The sequence below is a fragment of the Ochlerotatus camptorhynchus genome, unplaced genomic scaffold, assembly GCF_037179485.1.
Source record: "Ochlerotatus camptorhynchus isolate MF236.1 unplaced genomic scaffold, CSIRO-AGI_Acam_v1.1 ptg000483l, whole genome shotgun sequence".
Taxonomy (NCBI): Eukaryota; Metazoa; Arthropoda; class Insecta; order Diptera; family Culicidae; genus Ochlerotatus; species Ochlerotatus camptorhynchus.
The window spans coordinates 472450-496218 of record NW_027040968.1 but is presented as its reverse complement, the minus strand read 5'-3'; the positions used below and the strand labels follow the sequence as shown (position 1 = coordinate 496218).

Below are 23769 nucleotides of genomic sequence, written 5' to 3'. Positions count from 1 at the left end.
GTGGTGGTGTGAGTTCTACTCCAACAGTTTCAGGGCGATTTACGCGCCCTTCTTAACAAACCATCCAGTAGGAAGCTTAATAAGTATTGCGAATTTTGTTACTCGTTTTGTTGGAGCGTATCGTTGGAAGGAGATTCTTAAATTCCCGTGGATTTCGCGTAAGTGTCTCTGCTTACGGGTCCGCCCTTCCGTTTTTGGCCCTTCATTCAGCGATATTGTGAATTCAGATCGGTTGCTCAAATTGATCTTGCTATTAAGTGGAGCTGCATACAAGACAAGTCTTGAAGGGATGGTGGCTACCTTACATACATACATATAATACAAACAAACAACTTATCATCGTTTCATTCTTCTTCCCTCCCCCCAGATGCGAAAACTGCGTGAGTCTGAATCGACATGTAGCGGAAACATCAGCAAGAGCACAAGCCACAGTAGCATCCATTCTGTCTGCGACGAGCCCGAACAGAATGATGCTGAAGCTGATCCGGTAGCAGCCCCGGGCATGCAGTCAACTGTGACACTCAACGGTCGCAATTCTACTTCTTCTTTGGAACCGACGAACTACAACAGTAGAAACAACTACCATAATTATAATCAAGCAACGAAACATTATAGCCACAGTAATAGCACCCCCCTAGGATTAGAAACGACGACGTGTGGCGATGATGACAGTACATCTAAGGTTAGTATGCACCTTCCGGTTCAGCTGAATCACGATTCTAAAGTCTACCCGTTTTTGGGGGGGAAATTTCAGCCACACGAATCACGAACAATGGAAGCTCACAACGATGTGCATGCTTCTGCTAGATTAGTAAGCCATCAGGACGATTACGACGACGGTGACGACGACAGCAGTAGCACTGGCGTTGTCAGCGTCAAAAAGACCCATAGTAGTGAACCAAGTGTAGTGAGAACCACCATGGTGACAACCGATAGGCAGTTGTCCACGGTTTCCGATGCTGATTCCGCCATATCGTCAGCGCCTCCATCGCTCAGCCCACAAACGACCAGCTGTCCCAACTCGCCGGAAGTATGGCGAGCACATATCCATCATCAGCAGCAATCAGAAGAAAAGCAGCTGCAATCGCTACGGGACGAAAGCCAACTGAAGGAGATCAAACTGGAGCTGGATAGGATGCAGACCAAGTACGACCTGCTGAGTGCGAACTACAGCAAAGCCAAAGAGCAGATCGACGATCTCGAGCGGGAGTTGATGGAGGTCAGTTTGCTGAGACCACTCTCCCTTTTCGTATAGACGGTATCATTGAGTGTTTTCCGTTTTTACTTGTAGGCAGCGCAAGCTCAACAGGAGAGGGCGAAATATGCCGAGCGGATTGATTACCTGGAACAGCGAGAGGAGAATCTGCTTCGAGAGAGTCATGAACTGCGCGAGCAGAATGAACTGCTCGAGTTTAGGATTATCGAACTGGAGGAGAGCCACGATAAGGTAGGTGGTGTTTGTATGCGATGAATATATGCTTGACGTAACGATGCTAGTGCTCAGTAGGGTTTGAGTATCGGGTGAAATCGAGAACTGCATACTATGCTGAGTGGGGGTGAGGGGCTGTTCATAAACTACGTAGACGGTTTTAGGGGGAGGGGTTGGAAATTATACACGGCCCATACAAATTTAAAAACATTTGTATGAACAATTGTCTACACAGGGGGAGGGAGGGGGGTCCAGAATCCCAAAAAAAAAACTGTCCACGTAGTTAATGAACAGCCCCTAATGAATTCCAACTCATCAAACGATCAAATGGAGGCGCATGGTGTTTAGACAGCTGAGTTCATCACTTTTGTGCATTGAAGTCTTTCGCGTAAATCACAACCGATCTTGTAACAAAATATGGAAATTCATGTAGAGGTTTTAAATTAATTCGTGTTTTCGACAATGCTAAAAGTAGATCTTGATCAGCAGATCAGAATCCGGGTGTGTAACCTATTTTTAGATACACGCTTAAAAATAACTAATTTTACACGTGACGGAATCCATCTTTGACATAAAAGATGAGACGTAAACAAACATGTCATGTAATATTAAGTGCTCCGACTGGCCAACCGTGTTCCAAGCAGAAATTCAAACATTTCTTGAATGCTCTGTGATATGCTTGCGCAGGAATTATAAACATTCGAATATCTGCATTATGTCTGATAGTCAAGCAGCATTAAATGCTTTAAAATCAGCAACATGCAATTCCAAACTCGTATGGGAATGTGCAATGTCACTTCAGAAATTGGCCTGTCAAAACCAAGTAAACTTATATTGGGTTCCTGGCCACTGTGGAATTGAAGGGAATGAAAAAGCTCATACGTTAGCCAGGCTAGGATCATCACAGCAATTCATAGGACCAGAACCATTCTGTGGAGTTTCTACTTGTTCTCTTAAAATGGAGATCAAGAAATGGAAAAAAAAATGAAAGTGGAGACCAATTGGAACAACACTTCCATTGCTAGGCAGTCGAAACGGTTCATAATTCCGAACATTTCAATGACTAGCAAAATTCTTGAATTATCAAAGAAAGATCTCAGTGTCTATACTGGTTTGATAACAGGACATTGTCCATGTAAATATCATTTGAAGCTAATAGGAAAACTTCAAGAGGATATGTGTCGATTCTGTGGTATAGAAAAGGAAGACTCTGAACACCTGCTATGCTCTTGTGCAGCAATCTTCAATAAAAGGCGTATTTTTCTGGATAAGGGACTGGCAGAACCCTTTGATATTTGGAATGCAGGTCCCAGTAAAGTAGTACATTTCATTCGAAATGTAATACCTGGCTGGGAAAATGCTTTTGGTCAGTCTATGTAGGTCGCTTCACAAAATAGTGATACGACATAACTGATAAAGCAATATAAAAACGGGGAATATCACAATAGATCAAAGTAATGGTCGCAGTGATAAATACACCCAACAGTGCTCCGAAACTGAAAAGTTCGTTGCTTGACGAAAAGTACATTTGATTAAGCTTTATTTCGCGTCTGTAATGATTTGAATTTTTGTCAAAATTGACGCTCGTATGTGTCACTTTCAGAGCACCTAAATTAAGATGAATTTTTCTAAGTGTGTAGGTATTTATTCAATTTGATTATAAGTAATCTGCCACTCCTTGCAAGTCAGTCCCATTTGCGTTTTTGTCAACAAAAAAAAGGAGTTTTCCAATGGAAATAGTTGCTCATTTTTGACGTAGGACTACGTCTGTAATTTCTATATGGGGGTACACTTTGTGAAAACCGAAAATGGAATATGTAACAAATAATGAAAGATTTTGAACGTTAATAACTGCCTCTGGACCAATTTCAATAATTTTATCATTAACCGATTAGAAATATTTCTACGCATCTGATAAATTTAAGACTTTATCATTTTTCAAAATGTTATTATTGAAAATTGCAAGAATGTGCAACTGTTGCTTTGATACTTAAAATTATTACCGTTTGCCTGCAAAAAGCGATTTCCCTAACACAGATTTCACAGATGATCATTGTTCTCCAGCACAACGAAAGGCAGCCTGGAAGCAGTGAGCTGCAGCCCACATGAGCATACATAGAAGGAGGAAGAAGCCGCACCGCTATTGATCGGAATCAGTAGCTCTTCGTGAGTCACTGTGGGTCATCTATGCCAAGCGCGTCACGCTCATTCCAAACAACATACAGCTCACCAGCCTCATCTGTGTTTAACACCCTAATAGCTCAGTATTACTAAACCATAAAGACAAAACGGTCCTTCTCAGGACCACCATAAATTTGTAAAAGAGTATTTTTGGACATTTGTCAAGGTCATCAATCGGATGTCAGTTCTCATATCCAGATAGTGCTGGAATTAGGGCGTAGCAGCCCTTGAAATTTAAGGCTTGCTCATGCAAATCAACATCACTATTGTGTAGGGTAAGACTTCCTCTACCCGTTGGTAATGTTAGTTTGCGTGGGCATGCCTTGAATTCCTAAAAATCATCGAGAGAAGTAATTGTTTGCAAAAGCTGTTACGCCTAATTCCAGCTCTATCTAGATATGTTTAAATCTAACAAACCATGTACTTTAAGGCAACATTGGGGGTCGTGGCATGAAAGTGGTCTGATTTTGATCCAGAGATTATGGATTTTAATTCTTAATACGCCAATCGATAGGAATATTTTCTACAAATCTGCTAAAATTAAGACTATCATTTTTCAAAATGTCACTATTGAAAGTTTAATGGATGTGCAACTGTTGCTATGATTGTTGAAATTATCACCGATTGTCTGCGAAAAGCGATTTCCCTAACACAGATTTCAAAGTTGAATTCCAACCGGTCTCACCAAACGGTGTTTATTCAATCACCGTGTGGTGAGTGGTGGTGTTCTCCAGCACACAACGAAAGGCTGGCTGCAAGCAGCGTGCCACAGCCCACATGAGCATCCATAGAAGGAGGAAGAAGCCGCATCTATGTCAAGCGCGTCATACTAAAGAGTATAAACAGAGAGAACCCCGATCAAATTCCTATTCCTACACAAAATGCAAGCTCCCGCTGCAGTTAACGAATAAGCTTGATTATATAATACCACGTAGACCTACGTAACCATTGCGTACAACCCCATAGGGCTGTCCCTTGTAGTTTTTTAATATACTGGATGAAGTCAACAACTTTGTTCTGGAAAAGTTTGTTTAAACAGCCAAATAGTTTGTGTGTGCACTTACAAACTTAGAAATAACTAATTTTACACGAGACGTAACCCATATTGGACGTAAATCATAGAACGTAAACAAATATTTCATGTAAAATTAAGTGTTCTCAAACCGAAACATCAGCTAGTCGACGAAGAGAACGTTTGATTGAATTAATTTTCATGTTTCCTTCAACTGATTCTTATGTCAAAAGGCCTGCTTACATGTGTCGGTCTCAGGGAACCGAAATTTACATGACTTTTTAGTAGTGTGTAGATATACCTAATTTTACACGTGGTGGAATCCATCTTTGACATGAAGGATGATACGTAAGTGCTCCGAGACTGAAAAGTTCGAAAGTACGTTTGATTGAGCTTAATTCGCGTTTATTATGACTCAATTTTATGTTAAAATTGACACTCGTATATGTCAGTCTCAGAGCACCTAAATTTACATCAATTTTTCTAAGTGTGCATAAGAGGCAATGTTACAAAGCAAACCTAAAATGCGTTATTCTCTGCTTGCTGATTTATGCTATGGGACGAATTTGACGTGAGTGGCAGTAATGTAGTTAAAACATATACTGTAAAACACTGGAATCCGGACACTTAGTCCAGAATTCCGGACACTTTTAAAAGTTGATTAGCAATGCCTTCTTCTTCTTAATTTAGGCTTTCAAGCTTCTGTAGCAAGCGTTTCCCTAGCCCTCAACCCAGTGTTCTAGATGCACTTCCTCAGTTATTAATTGAGAGCTTTCTATCCCAACCAATGCACAGTGGGGTATCGCTAGACAAACATCACAAATGGAAAATGCGCATTGACTCCTCCATTTATTTTTTTCTATCATCTAATACTATTGACGAGGTCAAATCCAAATGTTTGTAGCAATACGACTAAATTTGAATTTTCTATGAGTTTTTGGAGTTAATAAAAATGATACTCAATTCGTTGGAGCACAAACGGTGGCTTGAATTTTGATGGCATCTACGAGAAAGTTAGATAGAATATAGTGTAGATCAAAAATGTTTCACTGAATTAAGTATCACCTTATAATAGTAAGCCACACACTATGAAGTCAGGGTTGACACTAGTGGTAAAAGTTAGACTGACACGTATGCTTTCGAATGACCATAGTCTGATCTATCGCAGACTTGCGCAAGGTATTGAGATGTTATAAGCGATTTGAATGTTGAACTGGATAAAGCCAAATGTCAACCGATCAATTGATCGCTCGCTTTTAGTGCATAATGACAGCTATTTGCACCTTATCCGAGCATTGTCTCTTTTCTGTTATTAGGCTAGATTTTTCTCTTATTACGAACACGATCTGCAGCTGAATGCAGCTTCAAAAACTTTCAATTGTTTAAATTTAATGGCACTAAAAACTGATTAAAAATACCCCTTTTTTAAATGCACTACCCGAGCAAAGTCGGTTAACAAAATGAAAGCAAATCGATATTAAAGTTTGCAGTTCTTATCATAATGAAAACTCATTTTGATTTCAATTGTCGCGACAGAAGTCTGATATCATATGGTACTTTCATTATGCAGTCAAGACTTTTTAAATCAAAGCAACTTAACTTGAAGTTCTGCTGTTAATTTCTTGTATAAAATTTGATTTAATTTCATCTGTCGTTGAACTAATGATTATTGTTTATTTGTTTTGTTTAACACATTTTAGGTCATTCGTGACTAGCCCGAGGTGACATTTGAGCTCAAATCTTTCAGCGTGAGAAGCATGGATGCTAACCATTTACGATAGGCCCGTATTCAGTCAAATATTATAAATGCAAAATCAGTAATCAAATTGATTTCATTAAAAGCAGAATTAGTTTTCCGTTTGATTCAACAGTGTAAAATTTTGTTCTCATTTTTGCTGTGTTAACCGTTAAGTCAACCAAAATGAGATCAAATGGAGTATTCAAAATAAGTTACATCATAACAGCAAATTCTGATTTCAATTTGATCTCTAACTTTGCTCGGGTACCCTTCGGGCATGTCGAAGAATTGCGTATTTTGCACCAAAAATTTCGCTCATAGGAGAAATGGATATAATGTCGGTCTAAATGCTTCTAATTGGGGCCCATACATAAATTCAGTAATTGACTAAATTTTCACAAGCGATCAAAAATATCATTTTTAGCGATGGAGTCAAATCTTAGATCCATAATCCAACATTAGAGCCATTTCCCCAAAATAAAAATTAAAATTAATGATTTTCAGATTTCAAAATCAACTAGCATGTTGATATGATGCTCTATTGAAAAATTTGCCACTTTGTTACATTCAAAATAAGCATTTTTTTTTATTTTTACTGGCCTGAGCGAAAACAATTCTAAGGAATTATTTTTCGCGCAGGAGTCTACTTCAGTGCAGTTCCACTAATATTATGAAAATTGTTGGAACTTTTAGATTTTCTGCGATATTCCGGGAAGATCAGAGCACTTTAGAGCAATTTCACAGGAATACTAAGAATATTTAAGAGATGTTCCAATATTTAAAGAAATTTCAAAAACCGAAAATTACAAGATAGTTCTGAGTTTTGAGGATTTGAGGAAGATCTTTAATTATAACCCCCATGAACATCAGGGTAGTTTCACAAACTTCAGAAAAAAATCACGTAGTACCAATAATATGGTTCAACATCAAAATTTAATTAAAATCACAAAAAATGCAAAAACCCTCAAAAAGTTCTGAGAATTTCATAAATTTTTTAAGAATTTCATTGAAGTTCCGAAAACACCAGGTTAAATCTGAGAAGTTAAAGAACCTTCAGAACTACTTAGAAGATTTAAGCTCTTTTAGGGTTGGTGGTGATAGCTTTAGCGAAATTTCATAGGGAAGGGAAGTTCTGAGAACTACTATTTATTTTCGAGAACTTAAGGAAAAAAAGAAATTCCAAAAACTAAAGCTGGTCCAGAGAACATCAGGGAAGTTAAGAGAACTTAGGAAACATTCTAAAACTCCTAAAAGGTCACGGAAGTGCAGAAAACGTCGTGAAGCTAAGATTTTTCGAACAGTTTCATCAATATTAGGGTGAAGAGATGAACTAGCCAAAGAGAAAAACCAAATAATAATTTCAATGCAATTCTAGGCACATCATCATAAGAGTAGCCAGAACATCAGGGTGGTCCACAAAAATGGTAAGAACTTTGAAAAAGATCTAAGGAGTGCAAGGAAACACCAAGTATTTAGTTTAAGTTTCATTAATTGACTGTGAGGTTCTTTAGTGCACTTCAGGGAATCTTCAAGGTGGTTTCATCAGCTTCAGGGAAACTTTAGAAACTTTTTAGAGGTTCTAGGAAGTCGACGAACCTTAAGAGAAATCCAAATAACTAGAGGACAATTATAAAAACATTAAAGAAGTCCCAAGAACCTCAGGGAAGAGCGTCGGCCGGGGTGAAGTGGTAAGCATGACTATCTCTCACTCCAAAGGGCCTGGGTTCAATCTCAGTCAGCGCCGTCGGGATTCTCTGAGGCATAACATCTCTGATCACGGGAAGTAAAGCCGTTGGTCCCCGGTCCATGAGTTGATGGATCGATAGGTAGGGTCCAGGTGTGGGAGCTGCCTTCCTGGCGTCGGTAGCATTGCTAAGTACCATTCCAAACCAAAATCATTAACATTTGGTGAATTTATTTTCATTCATTTGCCTCTATCTTTTTTCATTTGCGTAAAATAAAGTTTGAAACTTTTGGGCATAACTCAAATCTATATCTTATGCATGATGAACCAGAGCGAACAGAATTCACCATTAATTTTCAGTGAATGTAAATTACATTCACTGAAAAACAATAACAATTTCTGCACACTCTACCCAAGCAACACGGCTTGTCATAAAGAAATTGAAAAATGCTTTTTAAGGGGAAGTTCATCGCTCCGAAAAAAATAATTACGTTTTGATACTGGAAAAAGACATCAAAAATTTAAAAAAATCACATTTTTTCTAATTTTCTAAAGAAAATTAATATAAAAAAAAATATTTTTTTAAGTCATCATAAAGTTGGACTCAAAAAACCACAAAACATCGACTTTTCGGTTTTGCTGAGAGTCCATGATGAGATAGAAAAAATATGATTACATTTAATTTTTGTCAAGAATCTTAGGAAGAAGCTGATTTTCTTGAATTTTTGATAATTTTTCTCAATATTTTTAGAAAAATAAAAACGTGCCAAAACTAAATTTTTATTCTCGGGCCGGTAAACTTCCCCTTAATGACTTACGTAAAGAATCGATAATACTTTAATATACATAATGTAATACATTTATACAACCTAAAAGACGCAAGACGCGGAGCTTATATAAGTAAATACTGGTCTTAAAACATGTATTGGAAACATCATAAAAACCAGCGGCAAAAAAAAACAATAAAAAAAAAACTTGAACATGGGATTCGATCACTGGTCCTTGGCGTGGTAGACTTATTACTTCCTAACTAGACCAACTTTGCCTGATGAGAGGTTCGTTATAAGTATCTATGATTTTCTTGCCAATGGCATGAAAATTATTGTCTGGTTCAACACGCCTTCGATCCGTCATAAAGACGTTTTGTTAGCAGCAAAGCGTACATCTAATTGCCAGAATGTTATTTATAAGTATTTTCAACTCCTGATAAGACAACCTGCACATTTTCAGTTGTATTAATTTATGAAATGTCATAAAATAGTGTTTTCAACTTACTTTATAATAAACCTCCAAATACCTCATAAGAAACTATCAATCACTGCGTGAAGGTCCGGCTCAATGGCGTCGTCAATGTTTACGTCAATTTGAAAAGTACAGAATCTCTTCAAAAACTTTATAAATTCAACTAAGATTGATTTTGTATACGACAAGTTTTATAGTGGTATTAAAACAGTAAGATGCACGTTTAAATAACTTTTAAAGATAAAAGCAAATGAAAACTATTTTGGAAAATGTTGAATCTAGGAAGCAAGGTTGCAAAGACTCATTTCAGCTAAAATAATGTTTTTCGGAATAATAAAACCAAAAGATGGTATGATGGCATGTTTTACTTGTAACTTACAAGAAGACGTTACAAAGTATGCGTTGGAAACATAAAACCTGTAAATTTTGCTTTCTATGAGTCACAATCAGCGATTTGCTGATCGCTGAGTGAGTGAGTGAGTGAGTGAGTGAGTTTGTGAAAAATCGCTGATTGTGACTCTCATGAAGTGAAATAAACAGGTTTAATATGTCAAACACATTCTTTGCAACCTCTTCTTGTATCCTACCAATTCAAAATTTGATCATGGCATCTAATTATTTCATAATTTAGAAAAACATTGTTTTAGCTGAAATGAGTCTTTGCAACCTTGCTAGGAAGTATGAAGAAAACATCTTTAAACCTCATATAAAACGTGGGATGTTTTCTGCATCACTTATAATACATTTATTCAACAAGCCGTTCTAATTCTTTTTTCAAAAAGATGTTTTATGTGTTACTTGGGTAGAGATACAGATTTTAGTAATTTACTAAAGTTGTAGTTAATTGCAAAACCTATAAAAGCTTCATTCATCGTTTTATAAAATTCTATTGATGAAAAAAGTTAGAGGCAAATGAATGTAAATAAATACACGAAATGAATGTTAATGATTATCCATGCCTGGTACTCAGTATGGAAAACAATATTGATGGAAAACACGGAAACTTACAGATCTTATGGGCAGTCTCAATTAATTCTGAGAAGTCTACAATTTCTGGGAAGTTCAAATATATGTAATGGTTCGTTTAGATAAATTAAGGGCAGCTTCATAAATAACAGGAAAATTTCGAGACACTTTGGAAAGTAGAATTTACGGGAAGCCCAGAGCACTCCTGAAAAGATTAGAAAAAATCAGAAATATTTTGCATGCAAAAGTCTAAAGATTTTCAGGAAAGTTTTAAGATTTGTAGGACAGTTCAATTTATTTAAGGGAGAAGAACTTGAAGAGAATTGCAGAAACTTCAGGGTAGCATCAAGAACATCAGAGTAGACCAAAGAACCTCAGGGCAGTTCAAATAACCTTACACAAGTTCTGAAAACGCAGGGAATTTACGAAATCTGCAGAAATATTCCAAGAACTTTGGAAGAATTTTGGGATTTATATGCAGTTCCACTCAGTTCACTTTTCAGGAATGACTTCGAGAAAGATCAAAGAACTTCAGAGCAATTCCATTAAATAATTACATGAACTATCTAGAAGTTCCAGGCGTTTATGGAATATTCCAGGAATTTTCAGGAAAATTTCCAAGTTCTCAGGCAAGCACTATAAATATTAAAAAAATGCAAGATCGTTAAAGAACTTGAGAGAACTTCTTGAATACTTATATTGAATAAAGGGACGAAAACTTCAGTCACGTCCAGAGAAGTTCAAAGAAATTCAGAGATTTTAAGGAAAGTTCCATAAGCTTCAAGAAATTTTCGAAAACTTCAGAGAAACAACGGAAACTTCAAGGTTAAAGCTGAAGTTCTTTAAAAACATCTAACTCTAGGAAAATTGAGGGAACTTTAAAAAAGTTCTGAAAAGGGAAGTCTAGAGAAGCTTAATGAAGTTCAAAAACCTTTAAGGCAGTTCGAATTACTTCAAGAAAGCTCAGAAATATCAGAAAAATCTAGCCTTTCAGGAAAGTTTAGTAATTTTGTTTCGTCTCAAGATAAAGTGCCAACATTTTGATCCAGGGGTCTTCATAAGGACTAGTCACTAACTCACTCACTCAGTCACTCACTCAGTCACTTACTCACTCATTCACTTATTCACTCAGCGAACATAAAATCATTCATTGTGACTCTTATTGTGGTAAGCTCCAACCGGTATTATCCTCGGATTAAATCCTGGATTAAATTATCCGGCTGCTTTGATGTCGACATCAGATGTAATTAACGCGACTCTAAGCATTTGCAGATCATCCAAACAGGGATGGCATTAAAAGTTAATCCAAGTTTAAGCTTACCACCATTAGAAAGCAAAACTGACAGATCTTATGTGTAAAATACATACTTTGCAACCTCTTCTAGGAACTTTCTAGTAAATCATGTGATCATTACATCTTTTGTTTTAATTATTTTGAAAAATATGTCTTTATACGAAATGAGAATTTGAAACCTTTTTTATAATCTGCATCTTGAAAAAATCGCGATACTCAGAATAAATTTTTTTTGTTTGATAATTTGGAGGTTTTAAGAAATTGCTTGAATTCAGATTAATATAAGTGAGTTAAAAATACGGGCTTACGATGATTTTTCAAGATAATGGACTTTAAAAATTTATCAAGATCCCAGGCATCAAAACTAAAATGGCAATCGAAACATGATTTAGGATAATTTGTATTGTTTATTACAATTTATCATTTGTTATATCTAAATCATATAGGGAAATTAACATATTTTTGTCAATCCAAGCAGTGTTTGCGCTTCTATAGAGTGTTTCTCGACTTAACGCTCAAAAATGTAATCATTTCAATCGATTGAATTGTCACTTGAAAACACTGTTTTTAATCCACGCTCCAAACTTTTAAGGTGAGTGTACTAATTGTCGGCAACCTTTCCATTTGTACTAAGTGCTAGACAGCTACTTTATTATCGGCAACTTGAAATCATCACCATTTTGTACTGCGTAAGTTTCATTTCAAGCAAAATCTGGCAAAAGAACATGCATAAATGATTTGAGGGGGAAAAGGGTGGTTTCAGAAGTTGTGGCCGGCCATGTATTAGATATATCAAAATAAGCAACAAGGGGATTTGTAACTCTAAATTTAAGTTTAAGATTCAAAATATATAACGCAAATGATAACTTGGCTGTGTAAAGTCAATAATAAAACAAATAAATAAATTTTCAAAAAAAAAGCAACGAGGGCAAGATGGGTCTGAAATGGCTCAAAAATATTTATTCATCGTCATTTATGGATGGTCCCTAAAATGCGTTTGATTTTTCATAAACATTGAAGCAGATCGACTAACGAATAGTTTGAAATCATTCACGAAGTGTTTTGGTGAGAAAATCCAATGAGATTTGCGTTTTAATTTTGATTGCAAAAAACAACCACAGCCTGCCGAAGTCATCATGACAAGATTTTGAGATTTTCAAAACATTACGAGGTCTCACACTTGAAAAATAAATCTGGATCATTGAAGGAGGAGGAGAATTTCCAAGCACCTTTTCAAGTTTAATCGAGATTTTTTAAACAATTCAAATTTTTGCTTGTGTTTGCAGGGTTTGGAGACATTTTAGATATGCCAGACAAGGAAAAACATTCAAGATAACAAACTGTGAAGACTGAGACTTAGAAAATATTGCAAAATTTCCGAGGGATAAATTGTTAATTCAGGAAAATACATTTTTGAGTTTGAAGACTTGGAAAAGCCATTAAAATTCTTTGCTCTGAAATCAAGATAATTGGGAAAATTAAGAATATCTTTATCTATCTTGTATTCACTAAATTGTCTAGTCAAGAAAAAATAAAAAAATATTAAACAGTATTCATTTTCCACCAGAAAAGCTCCAAACTACCACTCATTCATATGGTCATATCTCAAAGACTATTTGTGCAAATCATTTGCACTTGGAAACACATCAAGTAGAAGAGTTTTACAAAGTGTGGTGAAAATTTGAGCCCAAATTATTGAGAAATAAAGAATCCCGCCCATGGTGAAAATAGGCCATTTTTTGATAATTTGGGTACCTGCCGGTAATCAGCCTGTTTACTGTAGTTACTACAACAAAAACAAAATGCAAGTACAACTATATGAATTTACATTAAAAAAAAACTATCAAATTGACGTTCTAAGATCATGAATAACTTATTTGGTTGTGTAATCTCTTCTGAAAGTTGAAATTTTTAAAAATCGCGAAAATCGAGGGTTGAAGCCCAGAAGGATCTAGGCACTTTAGAGCAAAATCAAAAAAGGCGTTTGTTCAGAATGACAAGTTTGGCTCAAATCGGTGACATCGACCACAGGTGGTGTACCCACTTGAGCTGGAATGAACGATATAATAAAACCAACTCTATTTTCGTTGCATCTAACTAATTGTGTCGCACTCTGCAAGCTTGCATGGTATTTCAAAAGACATGAAAAAGGATGATTAGAGTTTTAGATGGAGGATTCTGGAAAGTTGTGATTTTCGGACTGCTAATGCCAAAAATGTTTTCTGTTTTCAGTCCGTATAGTTAATGTCGACCCTTTCAATAGATAATCACTGCTATACGGAGAATATATTCATAGTTTATTTTTAAAGAATTCAGAAGAAAAAATGTCACCCAGCCTCAAAGAGAAATATCAGGGACTTTTGAAACGGTATAAACTTCACTTAAAATAATTTTAATCAACTGCTATCGTCATTGAATCTTTTAGTAACGACTCGTTGATATGACAGCCAAAAATATTTAATTTGAACAAAACTAGCTTGGATATTAAAAAAAAAAAAAAAAAAAAAAACGTCAAAAAGCAATCAAGCTAAATCTTGGCACTGACTCACTCCTATGCTGAATAAATCTTCTGTTTGTTTTCTTTTTCCATCCAAAATGCGTGATACGAAATAAAATTGAGCTGCCTAGATTCGATATGTTGTGAATTTTTAATTGTCTCCCGGTCTTAATAAAAACATGATCCAATCAGCCTAACAAACAACGCAACAACAATTATTTCTCATATTCTGCGTCACCACCAACCGGTGAGCGACATGCCCCCATCTAATGTTTTCATCCACTCCTTCAGCCTCCCAATTTGAGACCATTAATCACAAAGCCATCCTATCAACCTGGCCACAACCGGCAATTACAATCTACTTACTAGTATTTTGCACAGCTGCAAATCTCATCTCACGCCACGACGATCGGTGGCTCATGGCGTCGTCGTCGTCAACGACGGCGGCGGCAAAAACAAACACGCCTCTAACAACAAACAGTTTTACATCTGCATCCAATCCACAGGGCAGGCGCGCTCATATCACGGTTCACTTAAAAATGCGTGTAATGTTTTCATTAGCATTTTCCTTCAGTGCGATTTGCACCATTTTCCCATACAAATCACCCGAACAACGCAACGTTGTGATCTATGTTGACCACAGCTGAGAAATGCGACGTTTCACAATGTTTCTGGTCAGAAAATCTTGATGAGTTTTTCTGTGTGTGATCCAAAATGGACAAATCGTTCAAGGGGGTGGATTCCTTCTGGGATCATAGGTCTGTTTGAAGTTCACAATCGACCATAAATCACCACGGTTCAGGTTCTATGCTCAAAGCAGGATTGCAGAAACATATTGCACAAACGCCATCCTCAAGGGCTAATGACTTTTATGAACACACACCAGGTAGTACGGCATGTATGTATGATTGAGTTATGACTAATCCACGAGCACTGCCACAGCGGTTTGTTCAATTGTAGCACCGCAAATTATTGCGGTTGAGCAGCAATTAATAGCACTTAAGCCGAGGTGATCTTGAAAACTCTCGAAATCTTGAAACATTTCAACGTTACTTATGAAGCAGATAAATTGCAAATGCTGTCAACTGAGTCAGCTGTGTATCCCACCTGTGTCTAATAAATTCACTATTCATATTGTTCTGGAGCATACGGCAGCTCTGGCTCCACACTGTTATTAATATCTAATCGACCAAAGATACAGAGCCTGAAGGACCACCTCTTAAGCTCCTTCAGTATGTGACTCACATTCAGCACCACTAGACGACGCACATACAGTCCTCAGACCCAGCGCAGAGCGATACAATTCTCACGTTCCTTTGATATGCCTCGCATTTGTGTAAACAGTCTATTAACGGCACCGTTCCATTCATTCATAAAAGCCTTCGTAAACCCAGCCAGCATAGAAGTGGCCCAGCAGCTTTTCCAGTCCGGTCCGTAGAATGTATTTTCAAGAGCGAATCAAATTGAGCATAACACTTTTCGCACTGCTTCGATTCTCCCACCCTCTTCCTCCACCGTCGGCGTGTCGACGACGATTGCAGTCGCTAGCGATCAATAATGAATGGATATTCAGATGACTAATGGAATTAAAGAAAACGGATTCCGGCTGGCCGGTGTGCCTCAAGGTTCCCCACTCCAAAAATTAGATCGGCCGGCCTTGTTTTCGGTGGAGAATTTGAATAAACACTACAATTTTTATTTTGCTTTGTTATTGGCGTTGCGGATTGGAATGGGGAATCAACTTTCATCACGATTGATGCTTAGGGTTAACTACCCCATTTTCGGCCTATTAAGCACAACCCGCACTTAGTCCTTCTTTATCAAGCGTAGTTTAGCACCAAACGGAATGTTATTATTACTGATGGCTTTCAAATGTATTTACCTTTCCGTACGTACCATAAGATTTGATAAAGAGGAAACCAATCGTTGAGATATTGTCAAAAGTCTAACACTGCTTCTTGACGCCAAAGTCGGCCTACGGATTCTAAACTCGGCCTAACGCATTGAAACGCCATTGAAACTCCAATGAATTCACTTCGGCCTATCGGATGAAGATAAAAATTGATTCGGTCGGAGCGCTTCTTTTGTTTTTGGAAATAATGCGTGCAAACCTTCATATCACGCGTTCTCATTGACTTCGTTCGGTAGCTTATTAACTAAAGTATCGTGCCAAACGCATAATTGACTTGTTAACTCTGAAATAATGGATTTATTTGAAGTTTTCTGCTCGATAGGCCCAAAACGGGCGATTAGGCCGAAGTAGTTCTCTACCCTATGTGTGGGCTAGACTGAAATTGAAGTTTGGATGAAAATGAAAACCGATTTGATGAGTATATGCACAAGTGCCTAGATGGGTTTAAATTGTTGAGTGTTTGAAGATAAATTCCATAATGTTTGCTAGGATATGGACATTGTAAAGAGTAGTACTGAGTTTTGTCATGTAATTGACAGTCAGAACCTTAGTCAAAACCTCATTCATTTTTTCGTCAATGACTAAGATTGACCTGGTAACAGAAAGTGTAATATCGTGCATTCTGAGTCACATTATTATTATCCAATAAGTTCAGGATGTACATTAGACTGATACAAAATTATAAATTTTCGCTCCAAATTTAACCTTCCAAAATTTTAACTCTTTTGGTAAGTAACTGACTTGGCACAAACCATTTGAAATTTATATGGAAATTATTATGGGAAAACCAAACTTTTTGTTCAATTACTTCTAGCATTTATCCATATAGCTCTGTTAATAAGATTTATAACTAATCTTATGGGAAAATTTCTCAACTACAACTTTACCGAAGATCGAGGTTCAGCGTCAATTCAAATAGTTATTAATTGTTTAAGAGAATGATTCTCTTATGTCATGATCAAGCAGCTGTTTTGGCAACACTGTATTCTGCAGTGTGACATAGTAGCCATATTGTTGTGCTTTTTTCTATGGGCCAGAAACACCAATATTGCTAGCTGAACAGTTGATTGAGCATAATCATAAGACATCAGTGACTTGAATCATTAATAGCTTTTGTTCCTTACATGTTATTTAAAAGTGATCTTCAACAAAGTTGTAGCTGATAAGGTTTCCTACAAGCACAGCTATCATTTTTTAAAGCAGAGCAATATGGTGAATTGTTAGATAGATATGCATATAAATTTTCATATAAACTTCCAATGGTTTGTGCCAAGTCAGTTTCTTACAAAATGATTTCAAATTTTGAAAAGCTAATCAGGACCCGATTTGAAACCGTTTGAGCACAGTTGAGTGAAAATTTAAAATTTTGCATCAGTCTTACGTATATGCTGGTTCAGTTTAACTGCTCCATGTAATTGTTTTGCTGAATTCATTTAATTTTGTTTAAAATTAAGCTAATAAAAAGTAGAAGGGTCTGTGCCTAAAGGACGAACGGAAGCTAGACGTAGGAACGCTAGTGGAAGGAACAAATATGTTGATCATTTAGTTCTTAACTCTTTCCGTTTTTTAATTGGTGGCCCTGAAAATGGCCGGTTGTTTTTCAAATGGTGACCACACAAGTGCAATAGTCAATGTCGACCGGATGACGGCGGCCTAATCATGCTGCCTATTGCGAGAAGCCTTTCCTCCGGTCGATGTGGGTATTTTCGTCGTCGTCGTCGTCGTCTTCGTATTGGTGCGATACGTGCTGTTCCACTTTTCTCCTCCTTCCATCATTGGTGAAATTGGGAGCGGTTAACCGAGCATTGAGCTCGCTCATGTGAGAAAGGGGAATGTGTCGTATGTTTGATTTGCGCTCTATCGTTGCGTCCGTGTTTGGGATTTTTCGTTAAATGTCTGAATTTAGATTTTTTTAATGTGACCCCCAGTATAGAAATTAAAAACGTAGCCCTACGTCAAAAATCTGCACATGTTCGTCACTGATAGCATTGTCACTGATAATTGACATGGTTTGCCTTGACGATGACTGTAAGCTCAAATGATTGACCAAATCATAATTTTGAATATCATCGTGTATTGTCCAAATGCACTGGTCAAGAGAACAAAAGTTACTTGACATTCATAGACTCATTCAGATCACAATGTGTCCAGAGGTTTTTTTTTTTATTTTTTTACGTAGGACGACGTATTTCTTTACTATACTTAAATCTAAAATGAGGAATGTAACGAAAATGGGGCAGTTTTCAAGCGTATATTGCTCAAACCCAGTTATGGGAAATATGTCATACAATATGTTGTTTGACGGAGAATTTATCCAGCAATTTTTCGTGCATAGTACAAACAGTGGAAATATTTAAATAATTATGAAATTTCATGAACCAAATAAGAACATTTCGTGAACCAATCTGAAGAGCGGACAGATGGGAAAAATATATATTCTTTCGCACGGACATCACTTTCCAGCCATTCGTAAATTTGCCTCCCACAACACTTTCTGGCAAGACGGTCATCTGAATGCGATGAAAACGCCATAATAGAGGAAGCGGAAGAGCGTTGGCTTAAGACCATCAGCTCGGGGCTTAGGCTGGTTCCCTTCTGGGATTAAGCGGTTCCGGGGCCATAAGAGTTTCACTGGCGCCCAACGCAAAAAAAAATCCATTCATGGTTCCTAGGAGAGAAACAATATCCTAGGATATTTTTTCTCCATAAGCATTGGGGGGGTTTTCGAGAAAGTTATAGATTCTCTCAAAATTCCTGTTCTGGTCGCATCGGATCGAATGATCAGTGGTTTTATTAGCTTTCACGGTGGTTGATTCAGGTATATATATTGTTACATGCCGATTGATCGTAAAACGACAACATGAGTAAACTCTTCGCCAATCCAGACAGTTACCGATTACTTCCGAACTATTCTTAATTTTTCGGGTTTGTGGTGTTAGAATCACTAAATTTGTATTGATTATTCGAGCGCGTAAGTGTAATGAAAATGTGCTATGACACTTTTACTGCGAATTAATTTCATTTAACCTCGGCAAAGCAGATCCACAAGGAATCGACCGATTTGTCGCCCAACAATGGTCACAGTTATACTGAAACAAGAGGCCTAGAATACCTTGTCACATGTTTATGTACATATGTTGGTAGACATTTATACGTTTGCTAGAACAATAAATGAAATGGTAACTTAGTAAATTTCCTAAGCTAAAAAAGCCAATGTGCTTAGTTTGTTAGTGTAAATAAGTATTGATTATGATGTCAGTGTTAACATTTATTATGTTTTCGTTTCGTATCATAGACTTCTTAACAAAGTTTTTTCTTTGAGCATGCTTAATACATAAAATTGGTTATTGTAGTCATTTTTTGTATTTAATGACCAGTACTTCGATGATATGTTGAAGATCAATTAGATTCATTTTCAGCTCTTTGCCTTTTTAAACCCAACATACCTTATTTGAAATAAAATCAAACATGTCTACCGCTTTCAATTTAGGTATTGCCTGATTTTCATTTGAGTGTCAGATAGAGCAAATTACAATTGTCGGTCAATTGCTTTGAAAACACAAAGGTTGAACATAAGCTCCAACCTCTTGTTGTTTTTTTTTCTAAAGACCAAACACAAAGCTTAATATTTCCCTAGAACACATCCTGCCAATAAATGCTGGTTTTGGTTTTTATTCTCGAATGAGACTGTGTAAATGGTTCAGTCGTTCCAGGTCTCTAGAAGATTCTAACCTTTAGCCTTTGATTTGAATCCAGCTATATCCAGATTATCAATTCGTGGAGTGAAAATAGTTGAAAATCAGAAGGCATGATTCAGAAAAATTCTCGACGAAATCGTCGAGCCGTTGTTTCGAGGAGACGTCTTCGAATCACGGTTTTCGACATTCACCAACTCGCGCGTGAGCTCCAATCATCGGTGATTGAGAGTCAAGTTGGTATTGCGTGGATCGGACATAATTGGTGTCGATCACTGGAAGTGGTGGTGCCACCACACAACCATATCCCATTGGAATTATAATATATAGGGACTAAAGCGAGAGCACAGATCACTCAACCAAACAAATTCCCGGCGAACGATTTCTTTCACAATTTGTGACCTCTGATCTTGCTGCGGAATCGGTGTTGGTAAATAAGATTAATTTTGCGCTCGTATCCAATCGCTCAAATAGAGCAAACTATGCCAACGTAGATCATGGTAGGAATTAGTTCTCGATGATCCTTCGTACGATCAGCACATTCAGCTGCTTTTAGTGTTTTGTTGATTAGAATGGATCCACCCTTCAAACATTCGGATTATTTTAGAAGGTTTGCAATTGTTGAAGTTTTGATCTCAGAGTGAATACTCGTTGCATACATCTGCGAACAATATGCATTGCTTCAATTTTATAGAAAGTAACTATTTGTTGATGTTTAGTAGCCACTGATCTTTCGTTGTGATGTCTTGCATTTTGACTTGCTTATTGAATTAATAGTAGATAGATTGACTATAAAAAGAACCATTTTGTAAAACGCTTCTTTTACCCGACCAGAAGGGGATATGTTACCATCCTAAATGGTAACATTTTGTATTTTTATTTTGTGTGGGAACGTAGGGCACCATTTGTTCAGCAAACTTCCAATTTAAATTGCGAACGGTAGAACCGATAACGATTGTGGGTGACGAGTGAAGTCAACTGCAGTAATTGGAACGGAAATGTGGTAGCGAACGAGAGAGCTGAGTGGTGTGAGTGCGACTATGGGTGGATGGTGAGGAGGATAGAGAGTTCGAGAGAGTCGGTGTGTAGCGTTGCCTCTAGGCAGACGTGCGGTGGAATAATGGTAGAGACGGTAGTGGACGGAAGATGCGAAGCACGAGGTTCGCGTCACTGCAGGAAGATGAAGATCGTTGGTTAGAGGACAGAACGACGCCATCAGACAGCGACTATCAGATCATCGTCCGCAAGCCACCGCCATCAGGCCACCCTTATCAGGCCACTGTTATCAGGTCACCGTCATCCGGTCACCGCCATCTAGGCACCGCCATCCGGGCACCGCCATCCGGGTACCGCTATCCAGGCACCGCCATCCGGGCATCGCTATCCGGGCACTGCTACTAGGCCACCGCCAGCAGGCCACCGTCATCCGGGCACCGCCATCCGGGCACCGCCATCCGTGCACCGCCATCCGGGCACCGCCATCCGGGCACCGCCATCCGGGCACTGCTACCAGGCCACCGTCATCCGGTCACCGCCATACGGCCACCGCCATAGGGGTGCTTCCCTAAGGCTGCTACCATACGGTATTGGGCTGCCGCCATCTGGTCCCCAACATCCGGCTGTCATTAACTGGCCGCCACCATCTAGACAATACCAAGCTCATCATATTGGTTCGCATAACAAATAAATGTAAGGTAAATTCTACTTTTATAGTTGGATAGGAATTCCCCATAATCCGAAAGCTTCCCCACGCAAAAACGCCCTGGGACCCGGAACCAAAAGAGGCCTTGAGTACCCACCCCAGGAGCTGCCGTTGGCTTAAGACCATCAGCTCGGGGCTTAGGCTGGTTCCCTTCTGGGATTAAGCGGTTCCGGGGCCATAAGAGTTTCAAAATTATTAAAAGAAGCTTTTTATTTGTTTATTGCCTTTTTCTTCATTTCTATTGCAACTTGTTTTTTGTTTATTGGTGCACCCCTGTAGTATTTAGTGGCCAATTTGAGATTTTTTATTGCTCATTTCGCTTTTTTTATTGATGATTAATTGTGCTGCCAATTTTTAACTGCCATCGACACGTAAGAGAACCGGATGTTGATTCAGTTGAATACAATGTCCTCAATCTGGGTAAAAGAATTGCAGATGAGAAAGTCGGAAACCAAGAAGAAAAGGATTAACTATTCAGGGCTGACTCCTAGTGACCTTTTGAAATTTTATGCAGTGTTCATTTTAGCAGATTCTTCTAGGGCGTACGATCAATTTTGAGATACACTGCATGTATTACATGAGCTACCGATCCAGATGTGCGCTATTTACAGGTAAGGTACAAGGAAACTAGTCAAAGATTTTTTTCTCATGGCGATCTAATACAGCAATAGACGTTACGTTACGTCTGTTGCTGTATACGAAGCCGAAAGAACGAAAGAGTCGAATGGTTTCCATCCTCCTCACCTATAGAAACCGCTCATCACCCCGTGTCAACCTTCATGTTAAAAGTTACCGAAGATTAGGCCCTATCAACTGATGCTTGCTTTACTCTGTAACTCCAAACTGCCAATGAATGCTACTCACAGGAAAATAATACAGAGACACTCATTCTCATCTTGTTAAATAAGCACATGTTGTGATTTGTGTATACCATGAGCGAAAAGGATAAGTCAGCGTATTTTCAAGGTGAAAAAGGACTCGTTAGTTGTAGTTTGTACAGATCACGATCTGTGCAGTTTACGTCAAACTGTAAATCGGATCATGCTCGCTTGATTTCCATCACTGCTTATGGGAAATGACGGCTACGGCACTTCTCTTTTTTTTTTTTTAACTCTTCATTTGTTTCAAATTCAAAATATATTACATTTCATTTTAACTTAGGTGCTCCAGTTACTGCAGTAACGTACCAGCCTTAATTGTTATGATATATATCTAAGTGTTTTTACATTGTTCACGTCTTGGCAATTCAGTATTTTAAACAGGTTTTTTAACCTGCATGTCAGTATAACAATTGATATCTTAAAACTAAAAACTAAAACTAAATCTTATCTAAGTATAAAGGGAATTAATCGTTGCAATTGAGGATTGCAACGATTTTTGCCTGAAATTATTAATTATTTTGTTGGACATTTGTGCTAAAGTCTCAACATTCGAAATTCTATGTACTTCGGTTGTACTGTACCAGGAAGGCAACTTCAAAATCATTTTCAGAATTTTGTTCTGAATCCTTTGAAGTGCTTTTTTCCTGGTAGTGCAGCAACTAGACCATATTGGCACAGCGTAAAGCATGGCCGGTCTAAAAACTTGTTTAAATATTAGAAGTTTATTCGTCAGGCAAAGTTTGGATTTCCTGTTTATAAGAGGATACAAACATTTTATATATTTGTTACATTTGGCTTGAATGCCCTCAATGTGATCTTTAAAAGTTAATTTTTGGTCAAGTATTAATCCAAGATATTTCACTTGGTTTGACCAGGAAATTGGAACTCCGTTCATAGTGACTATGTGACTACTACTAGGTTTCAAAAACGAAGCTCTAGGCTTATGTGGAAATATTATAAGTTGAGTTTTGGAAGCGTTGGGAGAAATCTTCCATTTTTGTAAATAAGAAGAGAAAATATCTAAACTTTTCTGCAGTCTGCTGCAAATAACACGAAGACTTCTTCCTTTAGCGGAAATGCCTGTGTCATCAGCGAACAAAGATTTGTGGCAACCCTGAGGCAAATCAGGGAGGTCCGAAGTGAAAATGTTATACAATATAGGCCCAAGAATGCTACCCTGAGGAACTCCTGCCCTAACAGGTAGTCTATTAGATTTGGAATTTTGATAATTTACTTGAAGAGTTCTGTCAGTTAAATAATTTTGAACTAATTTCATAATATAAAGTGGAAAATTAAACTTTTTCAATTTAGCAATCAAACCTTCATGCCAAACACTGTCGAATGCTTTTTCTATGTCAAGAAGAGCAACTCCAGTTGAGTGGCCTTCAGATTTGTTTGAACGAATTAAATTGTTAACTCTTAAGAGTTGATGAGTAGTTGAATGCCCATGGCGAAATCCAAACTGCTCATCTGCAAAAATTGAGTTCGTATTGATGTGAAGCATCATTCTATTCAAAATTATCTTTTCAAAAAGTT

At 37.6% G+C, this 23769-nt stretch overlaps 1 protein-coding gene across 2 annotated transcripts in view; it reads left to right on the top strand.

The window, feature by feature from the left end:
- The first annotated feature begins 367 nt into the window (after positions 1 to 367).
- Positions 368 to 23769, top strand: part of LOC135712469 (putative leucine-rich repeat-containing protein DDB_G0290503) — a 79169-nt gene continuing 55767 nt past the window's right edge. For both annotated transcript variants that reach the window (XR_010518631.1, XM_065235424.1), the window contains exons 1-3: positions 368 to 682; positions 755 to 1219; positions 1292 to 1447. Coding sequence is in view for 1 of the 2 variants with exons in the window: in XM_065235424.1 (XP_065091496.1) it covers positions 368 to 682; positions 755 to 1219; positions 1292 to 1447 (936 nt within the window). In the remaining variant the exon portion in view is untranslated. The remainder of the gene's footprint in view (positions 683 to 754; positions 1220 to 1291; positions 1448 to 23769) is intronic.